This window comes from Notothenia coriiceps, unplaced genomic scaffold (assembly GCF_000735185.1).
Source record: "Notothenia coriiceps isolate Sejong01 unplaced genomic scaffold, NC01 NC01_scaffold00029595, whole genome shotgun sequence".
Classification (NCBI taxonomy): Eukaryota; Metazoa; Chordata; class Actinopteri; order Perciformes; family Nototheniidae; genus Notothenia; species Notothenia coriiceps.
In genome coordinates, this window is record NW_011362296.1 from 33,940 (window position 1) to 46,239 (window position 12,300).

At 37.8% G+C, this 12,300-nt stretch overlaps 1 protein-coding gene across 5 annotated transcripts; it reads left to right on the forward strand.

Moving 5' to 3' along the window:
• Positions 1–5,357: 5,357 nt before the first annotated feature.
• On the forward strand, positions 5,358–11,997 carry hmgn3 (high mobility group nucleosomal binding domain 3). Of its 5 annotated transcripts, XM_010786807.1 has the most exons (8): positions 5,358–5,522; positions 7,081–7,131; positions 7,380–7,409; positions 8,985–9,035; positions 9,603–9,701; positions 9,896–9,995; positions 10,288–10,365; positions 11,707–11,997. In XM_010786807.1, exons 1-7 carry the CDS (start codon positions 5,508–5,510, stop codon positions 10,320–10,322), a joined length of 381 nt encoding a protein of 126 aa, XP_010785109.1. In that variant the 5' UTR covers positions 5,358–5,507; the 3' UTR covers positions 10,323–10,365; positions 11,707–11,997. The 5 variants fall into 5 exon arrangements, with proteins under 5 accessions (XP_010785109.1, XP_010785110.1, XP_010785113.1 ...); XM_010786808.1 differs by lacking the exon at positions 10,288–10,365; XM_010786811.1 differs by lacking the exon at positions 9,896–9,995 and having other exon boundaries at positions 9,603–9,651.
• The last annotated feature ends 303 nt before the right edge of the window (positions 11,998–12,300 follow it).

Sequence of the window (12,300 nt, forward strand, 5' to 3'; positions counted from 1 at the left end):
GGAAGGTGGGAGGAGGCAAGGGGAGATAGATAGATGGAGGGAGGGGGGAATGTTATTATAAATAGACATCTTTTGGTGTCATCCAGGTTATAAGTATTTTTGCTCTTACATGTTGCCCCTCCGTCCCCCTCTCCACCCTCCTTTTTATTAGAGGGTTGGGGGGCAGGGGATGTTCAGGAGGAGATCAAACGTATGAGATAAACTGAAAGCATTAATGTGTGCTCCTTATTGCATGTCAAATTGTTAATCATTAATCTGTAATATAAATTAATTAATACATTGGGTAAATGTACAAGGGCTTAACACATTATGATGGAAGTATATAATGGCCCTCTGCAGGCTCTATTATGTCTCATATCTATATAGGTAATTTCGCATGAATATAATTTGTTACAGATGGGGTGCTAATGCAACCATTGTTTGTCTACTTCACTAGCAGATTTGATAACAGAACACATTTAAATTGCAAAAAATCCCATAAAACACCAAGACCATGAGGAACATTATAGAATACATTTGTGATTGGATCTGGTATCAAAGACTTTTGACATTACGAGATGTCTGTATAATTTCAGTTTTCTGTGATTGTATTGTTGCAGGAATTCTTCTGTCATAAAATACCAGTATGAAATATTTAATTAATGTGCTGAAATGTGACAATGTGTTTCGAGGGAGTAAAGGCAGCAGCAATTTACTCCAAAAAATACTCCTGACTAAAAATAGTTACCATCAAAGACATTGTTGCTCTAATTCTGTCAGACGATGATAATGCTGGCACATGGGCTGCAATAATAATGACAAACACTGTCCACAAGGTGTCAGACAAGTCCTCTATTCAGGTCTGGCTTTCTTCACATTCTGTTAAAAGAAAGATGGCATCTAAATCATGACGCTGCAAGTCAGAGTGAGACACCAACTGACAAGGTCCACCATTTCTGTACAGAAAGAGATACTCTGGTTAAGCATTATACGTTATTCATTTTCTATTAACTGCATTATAATGGATGTTCTAACGCAAGCATTTTGATTATAATTATTATGCTTAAACAGCTTTTAAATGGACCTAGATATGCAATGTTTTGTCTATTGCCAACCGCTGCTTAAAAACTAACTTTAACTTTAAAGCTCTAAAGACATTTTGTTAATCAGAGGTTAAACGTGGTAAATAGACTAAAACAGAACGTCATTAGGTTTTTATCTTTACAAATGAATCTCATCTCCACCATTACATCTTAGTTCTTATTTCTTTCTATTTTGTGTTGTTTATTTCTCATTAATTATGGCACTCTATCCCTGATTGTATGTCTCGTTTTCCTTATTATATATATTAAGCTTATTAATATTATAACATACATAGGGATATATTAATAATTAAAGTGAAAATCTGAATGAGTCAGTGAGAAAACATAACAAATGCAGTTGCATGGAGTCACTGAATGGCTTGATAAGCATAGAGATGATGTGGCCTCCAGGCACCAAAACTTAACCCATATCTAATGGTCTGAAACAAGGCCATTATTAGCCTATGTCAAAATGATAACAATCTTAATAAAAAATATCTAAAACCCTCACATTCGACCCCTTGGGACCTTTTTAAGACTAGAGGATTGGGATCAAATTATCTATTTGGTCTTTTAACACCAATCAATACTGCCTAAATTCCAGTCACTTAGATTGCTAAACAATAGGGCATTGCTGTAGTTTAATTGACTAATAACACATTTAAATAAAGTTGAATCATTATTTAAAATAAATAAAAAATAAATGTAATCAAATATTTTTTTTACCCACTTACTGACCCAGATCTGAGATATCACTGAAAATACATTTTCACCAAAAACTGTTTTTGCCATTTGGCCCAATAAAAAGTGAAATGTGTAATATTACTTTAACTGCAATATGATAACAAACGAGTATAATTGTTAAAAATGTAGGATATTTGAACTAAATACAATTGAACAATGCTCCTCTCATGCACACATGTAAATATTTATTTTGTATAGCTAAGCAAACAATTTAGCTTTAAATCAGTACACAATATGATGTCATAACAACCACGGGATGGATTGGAAGAAACAGTAATGTGTGCTTTTCTGACTTTTCACCTAGCCTGCTAAACGAATGCTTTCCTATTGGTCTCTGCTATGTGTATATATATATATATATATATATATATATATATATATACTATATATATATATATAGTGATAATTAGCAAATGTTAGCAAGCTAAAATGCTAAACTAAGATGGTAAACATGGTTTATATTATACAGGCTAGTCATCAGCCTGTAGCTTTGTTATTGTGAGCCTGTTAGCATGCTGGTCTTAGCATTTAGCTCAAAGCCTCACTGTGCATAATTAGTAGCCTCACAGAGCTACACCTGTTCAAGTAAATATGTCTTTGATGTACACAGTTCCCAAGGCTTTAAATACAAATCTAAAATGTGATACAATACAAAAGGAAAGCATGTTTGGGAAAAGGCAAATGATGCCTCTTATTACTGAAAAAAGGGTACATGAAAGAACAGAAAAGTAATTCATAAATAAGTAGTACAAGTCAGTTTTACCAAAGAAAAGTCATCAATATGAATCAAACCTTAACATTTTGGAGGTTATTTATTTTGAGTTTTGATTCATTTTGTGCCTTTCTTTTATATATGTATGTGTTTTAAATGTTCCTCGTTGTGTTTTCCCTTCCATTTAGCTGACAGTGTGAATCTTTGTGGGGACAGTGGCCACTGCTCCTGTGTGTTCTGGGTTCACTTCTAACATGAAGGGTTTTGTTTGTTTGGGCAGGAAAGCTCTGTCTATTGTGACATGTGTAGCTGCACGTGTGTGTGTGTGTGTGTGTGTATGTGCGTGTGTCTAGCTTAACTGGAATGTTGAGGTATCTTTTGTTAATTTCTTTGTTGATTTAGTATGTTTTTTGCCTTCTATGTTTAACATGGTGTGCTTAAGGTATCCATTGATTTTAAGTAGAGCTACTAGATTATAACAGTTGTAAAGTTGCCTGAGTTTCCATGCAAATACACAAAACAATATTATGAATTGATTCAATTCAAATATTCTAGTTACAGTGAGCATTGTTTTTAAACTTTTAGATTCAAAATAGAAAATGTTGTTGCAGCAGTTATCTATTAATTGACAAGAAGTATCTTGATCTTCTGATTTAGTAGACTGTAAAATACCTTACAGAGGTGGAAAACAATGGCCTGTTTGACATTCGGATAGAGCTGAAATTATTAGTCGATTAATCGATGGCATTTGAATAAGAATGAATCGGAAACTGTTAAGGTATCTAATTGAATCATCAATTGTCTGCAAAAATGACCAAGCATTCTCTTGTTCCAGCTTTTTAAATCGTTCTTGGTCACTAATGATAGTACATTGGAACATTAATTGAACAAAATATATCACCATGGGCTCTGAATAATAAGGAAGGCCTTTTTTGGTCATTTTTGACTCATGTTGTGCATCAGAGGGTTTCAAATGTTTTCATCAAGGGGTTAACACAACTCTATTTCCTTTATTAGGGCCATTCTGAATCCTCCCTAATCTTGAAAATATCATTTTACAGTCTCAGAGAGATTTTGTAACATGTGCTTGAGTTGTGTATGACTACAAGATAAAGAAATGTGCATCTGCAACACACTGCTATAGGGTTAGCATTATGTTAGGGGTTTTGCCCTAAAGTCACAAGCAACAGACAGTAGTGCTGGGAAAGTCACTTTTCCTACCCAGAGAGGTACCTTTAGGACTCAGGGGCCAATCTTAGCTTGGTCAGCTAGATGACCATGGTCAGCTAAGACCATGGGCACCTTCCAAATACGTGACCAAAGTCCAATTCATACCTTCTGTATCAGTCTGGTTGCGAGCATCTGTGAGATTTAATTTCATAATCTTCCATTTCTATGAGAATGAATGTGGACTGTCAATGTGGAGTGCCCAAAAGTGTGTGACTACATGGAAGGTCGTGCAGTGAATAGTGTGAACATTTCTCTGTAAGCAGGTACATAATGTATTTTAAACAGATCTGCATGTGTGCCCAGGTTTTAGACTTTATCTGGACACCATGGCGCAACGGACTATCGGAATTTTTTCTGTAACATTAGTTAAAAAACGTAGTTTGGAAGTGTCCCATTAGGAGTGACACGTATATTTACTGACAATGAAAATGGAGACATTGTAACTGCCCAGCGATTCGGATCCCCTCCAAAATGTAATGGGTTCTTTCTTGGCCCATGTTCCACCCTTCTACCAAGTTTCATGAAAATAAGGTCATTAGTTTATCCATAATCCTGTTGACAAACAGACAAACATAACCTCCTTGGTGGAGTTAGTAACCATCACTTGTTTCTGGGTTGCCGGTTAGAATCTTGGCTTTTCTGTCTATACCTATAAGTGTTGTCCACTGAGTCGTAAAGGAAAGTGTTTGATTTACAATATTTGTTACAATTCATACAATCCATGTAGGTTTATTAGTGGATTGAACATTAACCATGATGCGTTGATAAGCATTAAAAGCAGTGTCTTGTGTCACTCGCTATCAGATGCCCTGGGATAATGTGTCAAAATTGGTATCAAGATAAAAAAAAAACAGTATTGTAGTATTTACACATGAGTTTGGTTTCAAAGACATAACATATTCCCGCTTTTTTTAATAGATTTATAATTTTGAAGTGTTGTGAGGGACAAGTGTAATGTGTAGCAAAACACATTGTTAAGACAATAGCTTGGTTTAAGAGCTTTGACTCTTTTATAGTGTTCTTCATTTAAGGTTAATTTTATTCAAAATGTGCTAGATAATTCTGGTCCTAGAAAGACCAACAACGATGAAGCAGAGCTGCGTATGAAATGCACTTGTTGCACAATGTAGACCTGTCTAATTGTCTAATTTGTCAGCAATTGTGAATTTATAGTGACCTTATTCATTATATTGTGTGACTGGAATCACGATCATACAGGTACAGGTGCCTCTGCAGTGATGTGCTTTCGTTGTGCAAAAACGTGGGCTAAGATTTTCTGGAGCTCCTGTATGGCCGACATTGTTCCATTGTGCCTATTTTTCTGGCCCTTTGTGTTTTATTAACATCATTCTGTCTCCATCTCTCACCCTACATTACCCAGATCCACCGAGAGTCCACCCCGCTGTCAATGGCCTGTCCTCACTTTCTCTCTTAGCCATCGCCGTCTGGTGGGATCTGCGCACAATGAGCACGCAGCCAATCACAGACAGCCTCTGATAAAAGTTGACCAATGTCCGAAAGGCTCTTATTTACATAGACACGAGAAGAGCCAATCAGGAGTCAGTGCAGGAGCGGATTTGGACTCTTCTGCCCAATGGCTGTGGGAGGTTCAGAGTTTTGGGAGTGCATATAATCAACATATTATCGAAGGTGCTTAGATATTGATCCTGTATTCCGAGGTAGTTCAAATTCGCCTCTACTGGACCTTAGGGTTTGACCTTTTTTCCCCCGTGCTTGTTGGAGAATAATTCACGCTTAAAATGCCGAAGAGAAAGGTGAGTGTCGGCTGTGTATTCCTGCTCACTTCACTGTAGTTTTCCTGCTCTTGTATTTGAGAAAAATTGCAGTGCGCGATTTCAGTGGCGACATGGAGGCAGGTGAGGTGATGCCAAAGTTTGAGGAAGCGTTTTTTCGCCCGCAACCTTTTCAATAGTTTTTAACGCTTGTGTGTAAATGACCTATGCTGTTATGATCTTTTTATGACTATTTACACTATTAATGTCCATGCCTTCATCTCAATGGCCGTTCTTGTGGTCGTGTTATGTGCCACTTCCCTGTCCGCTGCGCGCGCTGGTGAATGTCAGGCGGACCTGCCGGATGGATAGATGCGTAAATCTCGAAGGAGACGTGCGGGATATTATATGATTTTTTATAGGCGCGTTTCAAACATATTTAAGATCCATTGATTCTGAATGTGTAATATAACAGTGTAGATCACCACCTCCCTGTCTCATGTTGGCTCTCCTGTCGGGATGAATGGTAGCGGGAGTGAACAGACCCAAATCCAGATGCAGAGAAAGGACTAAAGAAAGAGGGGATCAGGGACAATTGCCGCTGCGTTAAAAGAGGCCGTGACACTATCCAAACAGCAGTGCTCGACGAGCTCCAGTGCATTGTATCAGTGCATACATGGAAATTGGCTTTTCTGCCATTTAAAAAAAACTGCCATTGTCTGCACCGATTCTCCTTTGAGGGCAGAGAATGGGGGGCCTCCAGGGTCGCCCACATGCAAATGATGCGATTACCAACCTGCAGGCTTCGCCAGCATTTGCTCTTTTTTTTACGGTGGAATGGGAGGGGGGGAGGGGGCTGTCCTCACCTGCCCGCAACGCAGCCTGAGTGTATTCCATGTTTATAATATGATGTTCTTCATGATGCTGACAGCACGGTGTGTTGTAAGTCAATAGTAATGTTTACTCTCCAATCATCTCCGGGGAGCTCAGCCTGGTATGTAAGCAAGGTGCCTCATTTAAAATGTAATTCCCCATAGAGATCACATATTATATAAAATCAAATGAGTACAAATACAATTAGGGCTTGATTACTTTATGTTAAACATCACAGTATTTTTTTGAAGAATTTGAAGAATTATAAATAAATTCAGGAAATCAATACATTAATCAATTATTCTAATAGGCGGCCTAATGTTAGTAAATTAGTTCCGAAATAGTTGTGTTCTATAGCTATAATGGATTTTTTTTAAACATTACATTTGATTTGGTTTTACCTTATGCACAGGTAGTTGTAACTTAGTGTTATATTAAACATAAGTACGATAACTTTGATGAGGAATAAAACCTTAGACTATTTTCTTGATTAGTCATTCAGCTAAAGCTGCAAAAAAATCCAGGAAATATTCCCAAAAGAGAAAGTGAAACTACTACATTTTTGGCATTTCTGCTAATAAAATGATGATAGATGTATGGATTATAAAAGATAGAAAACTTGAGTGAACCGTATCTGATGTTTATAGTTTAAGAATTAAAAATGTTTTGACAATGATAAAACTAATTTGGAATTACAAATATATAATCTTCATTGCATTTCCTACAGATTCTAGAGACTTCTGAGGGCAAGGAGGCCTCCAAAGTCACAAAGCAAGAGGTAAATGTTTCAGGCATGTTCTGTTGCTGTGAGGCGTGTGTTGGCGTGCTGTGTTTTGGTTGTTGTTGTTTTTTGTACAAAGAGAAAGAGTATGTGTGAGTGGGAAAATAGACACATAACAGGTTAATGATTGACACTTGTAGAAATCACCAGACACTCAACATCAGCCCACAAAGGTACAACTGATATCTTTCTCTCTCTCTGTCACTTTCTCTCTTTCTCTCATTGATCATCCCTTCCTCCTGCAGCCCCCCAGAAGGTCAGAGAGATTGCAATCGGTAAGTTTCGTTCTCCCCTCCCTCCTGTCTTCACCTCTCTTCTTCCTCTCCTTGTAAATGTCACATTTTACCAAGGCTCAGAGCAAAGTCCTCACCCAGTTAATGGATTTGATGGAGGCATTTCAACAAATTTCATAAACATGCTCCTCAAGGCCTGCTGGTTTTTTTCTGTTGTCTTTGTCCATTCTTGGTCCGGTCTGTTGCAACACCTTGTTGAAGTGTAGGGCTGCATGATTAAAAGGTAACACAAGTGACATTCCATCCCAAAGTTGACTAAGAAGTTATCAAAACTATTTATGGAAAATGTAAATTGATCAAAGAATCACCTCAATCCTTGTTAAACTAATGATAGTAATCATAATATTTAGCAAGGAATAATTTGGTTATTATTTATTTTTGATCATGCAGCCTTGCTAAACAGACCATGCGTTTTTATCTGTGTTGTACTTTGCATGTTGAACCCATCTGTGTTGAGCCTCTGCATGCCTTGTACATTTGCATGTGCACCTTAAAGGAATTGATGACATTTTTGGGAAATGTGCTGACAATGCAGCTAGCAGCCAGTAGGCTTAGTTTAGCATAAAGATTGGAAAAAAGGTACAAAAAATGTACGACAATAACTAGTTCCTCAAAAGCTCAGCAAGTGACACATTGTATTTGGTTAATCTGTAAAAAATGTATTTGCCATACAACTTTAAACACCAAAAAGTCACTTTGCTCACTGTTTCCAGTTTTTATGCTAAGCTTACCATGTATTGCCTGTAGCTTCCTGTTTAACAGACATACATGACAGTGGTTGGAAGAAGTAAACCAAGAGTTGTGTTCCCAAAATGGTCAAACTACTCCTTTTAAGCTTTTGATATGCCAATTTAAACCTGTACATTTTTGCATGTTTTCGATCTGATATTTCCTTGTCTTCTGAATGTTTTCAGCAGTCAGCTTATTTAATAAAATGCTACTTTTTTTGCCAGTAAACCAGCTCTGCTGCTGTCTATATTTGGACTGCATGATTACAATTCTAAATTATAATACGAAACATGGCATTACATAATTGAATGTCAAGCCCCGCTTTCTGCTGCTTCTCATGTGCAGAGTTTAAGTGATATCTAAAGAAAAAGACATTTTGAGAAAGAATCACATGATTTAAATTTGTCACAGCGATGTGGCTTCAGGGTAACATGGTCTGCACTCAGCGGCCTGGAAAAAGCTCTGCAGCAAACTTTCTCACACAGAGTGACCAGAATTTGCAATCTCATGTGTTATAGTCGTTGTACAGTGGTCTGAGGTCAGTTCCCTGTGAGAAAAGGAAGATATTAGCATGGGAACTCTTGTCAGATCCCATTTGTAAGGAATATGGTATAATATTGATAACATCTACAATGGTATCGCCTCCATGTGTTCTGTTTTAGTATTACTGGATTTGCTAAGCAGCTCTTGTAGCTTAAACAGCACAGATATGTCTCTGTAAGTGTAGCCAAGAGATGAAACGTTATAATAATAATAAAATAGATTCATATATGGAAGATTTTATTGCTAAAAATATTCGGTCCTGACTGACTTTTTCTAAATGTACAGAAACCTGGTCCAGCCAAGCCTGAGGCCAAGCCCAAGAAGGCCATTGTGAAGGTAAAGTACACACAAACACACACTAACTACAATGAGTTATTTATATCCCCATGAATTTGCAACAGTCTGATGCCCTCGGTTGCCCCTCACTACTGGTCTATGTGCGTGACCAAGGCTGCTAGGTGTGGAAAAAACAAAAGCACGCACACAGAAATCCTCACATGCAAGCATATTATATTAAATACAATTACCTATGTATTAGCAAAGTAACCTCACTACGTGGTCACACTGGAGATGTTTGCTAAGTATATAGAAGTTTATGAAATGTTTTTAAAAAAAATGTTATACAACCTAAACCATGTAGTGTTTTGCCAGTAGTAACATGTACAGTAAAATAAAAAAGCCTATTATTAGCCTACTATTATACCTAGCGTTAAAAACGTATAATAGTCTTGAACTTAATCCTACAGCTTTTCATCAATATTTTTCCACCTTTATTAAATTGCTTATTGTTATTTACTTTCTTCTGCATTCTTTTCATGAAATGGTTTATTAAGTGCAGAAAAAAACATACTACTACTACTCCATATGTACCAGAATTTCTTATTTTCCATTTCCTCCGTGCAGAAAGTTGCGGACGATAAGGGTTCTAAGGCAAAGAAAGTCGGCGCTAAGGGTAAGAGGGATGACGGACCGGCCCAGAACGGAGAGCGCAAGACCAACGAGGTATGAGGAGGGAAAATAGGAAAGAAAATGTTATAGAAGAAAGAGAAGTTTCAGTCAGAGAGACCGACAAGAAAATTAACTATCTTTATTCCCATATGTTGTCAATTTGTGTAAAAACACGAACACGCACATACATATTAACCGCATCTATATTCCTTCACTACATAAACACACACACCCAAACACACATACAGATCTACGTGTCTCGTCCGTCCGTCAGTGTGTCTTTCATCAGAAGCACGGCTCCCTCCTTGATGTCAGTGAGAGGGCAGAGTGAGACAGTCAGAGTTAAGGGTATGCACGAGTGTTTCTAACTCCGTCTTTGAAGTGCGTGTTTGGATACTAACTTATTACTTACCAAGAAATTGTGTGTTAACAAGAGTGTTTTCTGAGTGCTGTGGCGTGTCTGACGGAGCAAATGAAAGAGACAGAAGTGAGTGGGATAGTGAAGAAGTAAGTATGTCCGACATTTTCGTTAGTGTGTGCAGTGAATTAGGCCAAGGACGACTTTCTTTTTATACGAGCAGGAAGGTTTGCCGCTCATACAGCTGTGATGTGAAATATTATTGGCTCACTGTGTTCATAGACAGCCGGCTCTACCAGAAGAGGCAGAGGAAATAAGAGGAGATGATACCTGCATATACTAAAGGAGTTATGCGTTTCAGTGAGTAGCTTTTCCCAGCAATTTAGTAACAAATAATCTAAGCCATAGGGGTAAAAACACTGCAAATCATTTGAGCTAGCAGCTTGGGGCCAGATTTACCTTTCATAACCCTGAGGTTGGAAAATATCTATATGTACACCCAAAAACAATGAAGGTGAATGGAAATGTGTTTGTGCTGCTCACAGAATTAAATTGAATAATTCAATTTTTTCAGATAGAAGTTCCAGTTACACACTATAATCAACAGATATCACTTTAAAGAGGTGCCATTGGAACTCCTTTCTACAAGAGAAACAGTCCCAACAACTATTGAGACATTGATTTGAACACTAAAGTTGGAAATAAAAACTAAACTACCTGCCACAACAAGCAGTAAATGTTCCAGATATAAAGGTGTTGCGTTATCCTGATAACTTGATAAACCTGCTCCTTGGAATAAAGCCCATGTCTTACTACTTAAATACTGCACTGCATATTTTTGATAGCTGAAATATTTCCATACAGCTGATGTTGCCTTATTTTTGCAAACAAATCTTCCTTTTTTACATATTTCTCATGTTTCTCGCTCAGGTTAAGGTTGTGGTCAGCGCTAAGGCCGACTTTTGTTGTTTGATCAGGAATTATTGTGATTGGTGGTTTGCTATCTCAGTAGTAATACATGATCTAATAAAAATTAAAACTGAGAAATCAGACAAACTATTCTTGTAGATTAGTCGCAGAAAAAGAGAGTCGTGCAAGATTTCCTTTTATATTGCGCTTAGACATTGCAATGTTGATGCTGAAACCATATATCTTGCAGCCCTAATGGATGCTTCTCTCATGGCTGTGGGCTGCAAAACTAGAAGCCAGGGAAATTAGCTTAGCATATAGACTGGAAACCAGTTGAAAAAGCTAGCCTTCTGTCTTAGTGTTTGTACACATTAAACAAACCAGATATATTTTTGAATACGTGAGCTTTAGAGATGCTTGTAGGTCAACTTTTTTTATTTAATGTTGGTACAGAGCCAGGCTAGCTGCTTCAACCTGTTCCCAGTCTTATGATAGGCAGCCACCTCCTGGCCCTAGCTTTACATGTAGCTTAGCAACCCTGTCTCCTACATGTTAAGTTCCCATACAGCTAAACTGCATTCTCTATTATGTTTTTAGGGAAATTTACTTAATTTAAGTTTTCCTCGCAATGCAGTTTGTAGTATGGAAAGTCATTTATAGGGGGCCAGGCTGAGCTTACAGACATGAGAGAAGTGCCCATTGAGGCAAGTTAAATCCAGTCCCCATGGGAACCTACCTGTGGCGAGGGCTTGGACACAGCTTCATCATGTGACTCTTTCTTCTCTTCTTCAGGTATCTGAGGCAGCGGAGGAGGCGACTGAGGAGAAGGCGTAAACACACGGACGTATCCACCGACTCGTCCCTTCTGACACCATGGCAGCAAAGCATCTTTTTTTACTGACGATTTTTGTACCATGCTGATTTTTTTTAGACTTCTTAGTAGAGATGGACAACCAGCAGCATAATGTTCACACTCCTTTCAGCTCCCCTTACCTTACACTATGTTTTTACTCGATTCTCCTCCCTATTGCGTTCTGAATCGCTGTCTCAGAAACGGAATGAAGTGTTTTTATCAGACGGCTGCAGATGTTCTTCATTTTACATGAAGGGGGCTGTAAACACGACTGTTATGATCTATAAACCAGCTCTGACTATATTTGTAGTCTCTACCAAGGATCATTATTATTGGCACTCCCCCTGATGGTCAAGGTGAGGGTTTTTGGATCAATTTTGGATACAGAGCTACAAGAAACTAGGTCCATAATCCCTACGTAGAACATCTGCAGCTTTTAAAAAAAAAAGAAAATGTTAGTTTTTAGAATCACCTCCACTATGTTTCACATAGCTCCTTTTGTATTTCTGATAGAGTGAATGTGTTTGTAGGTC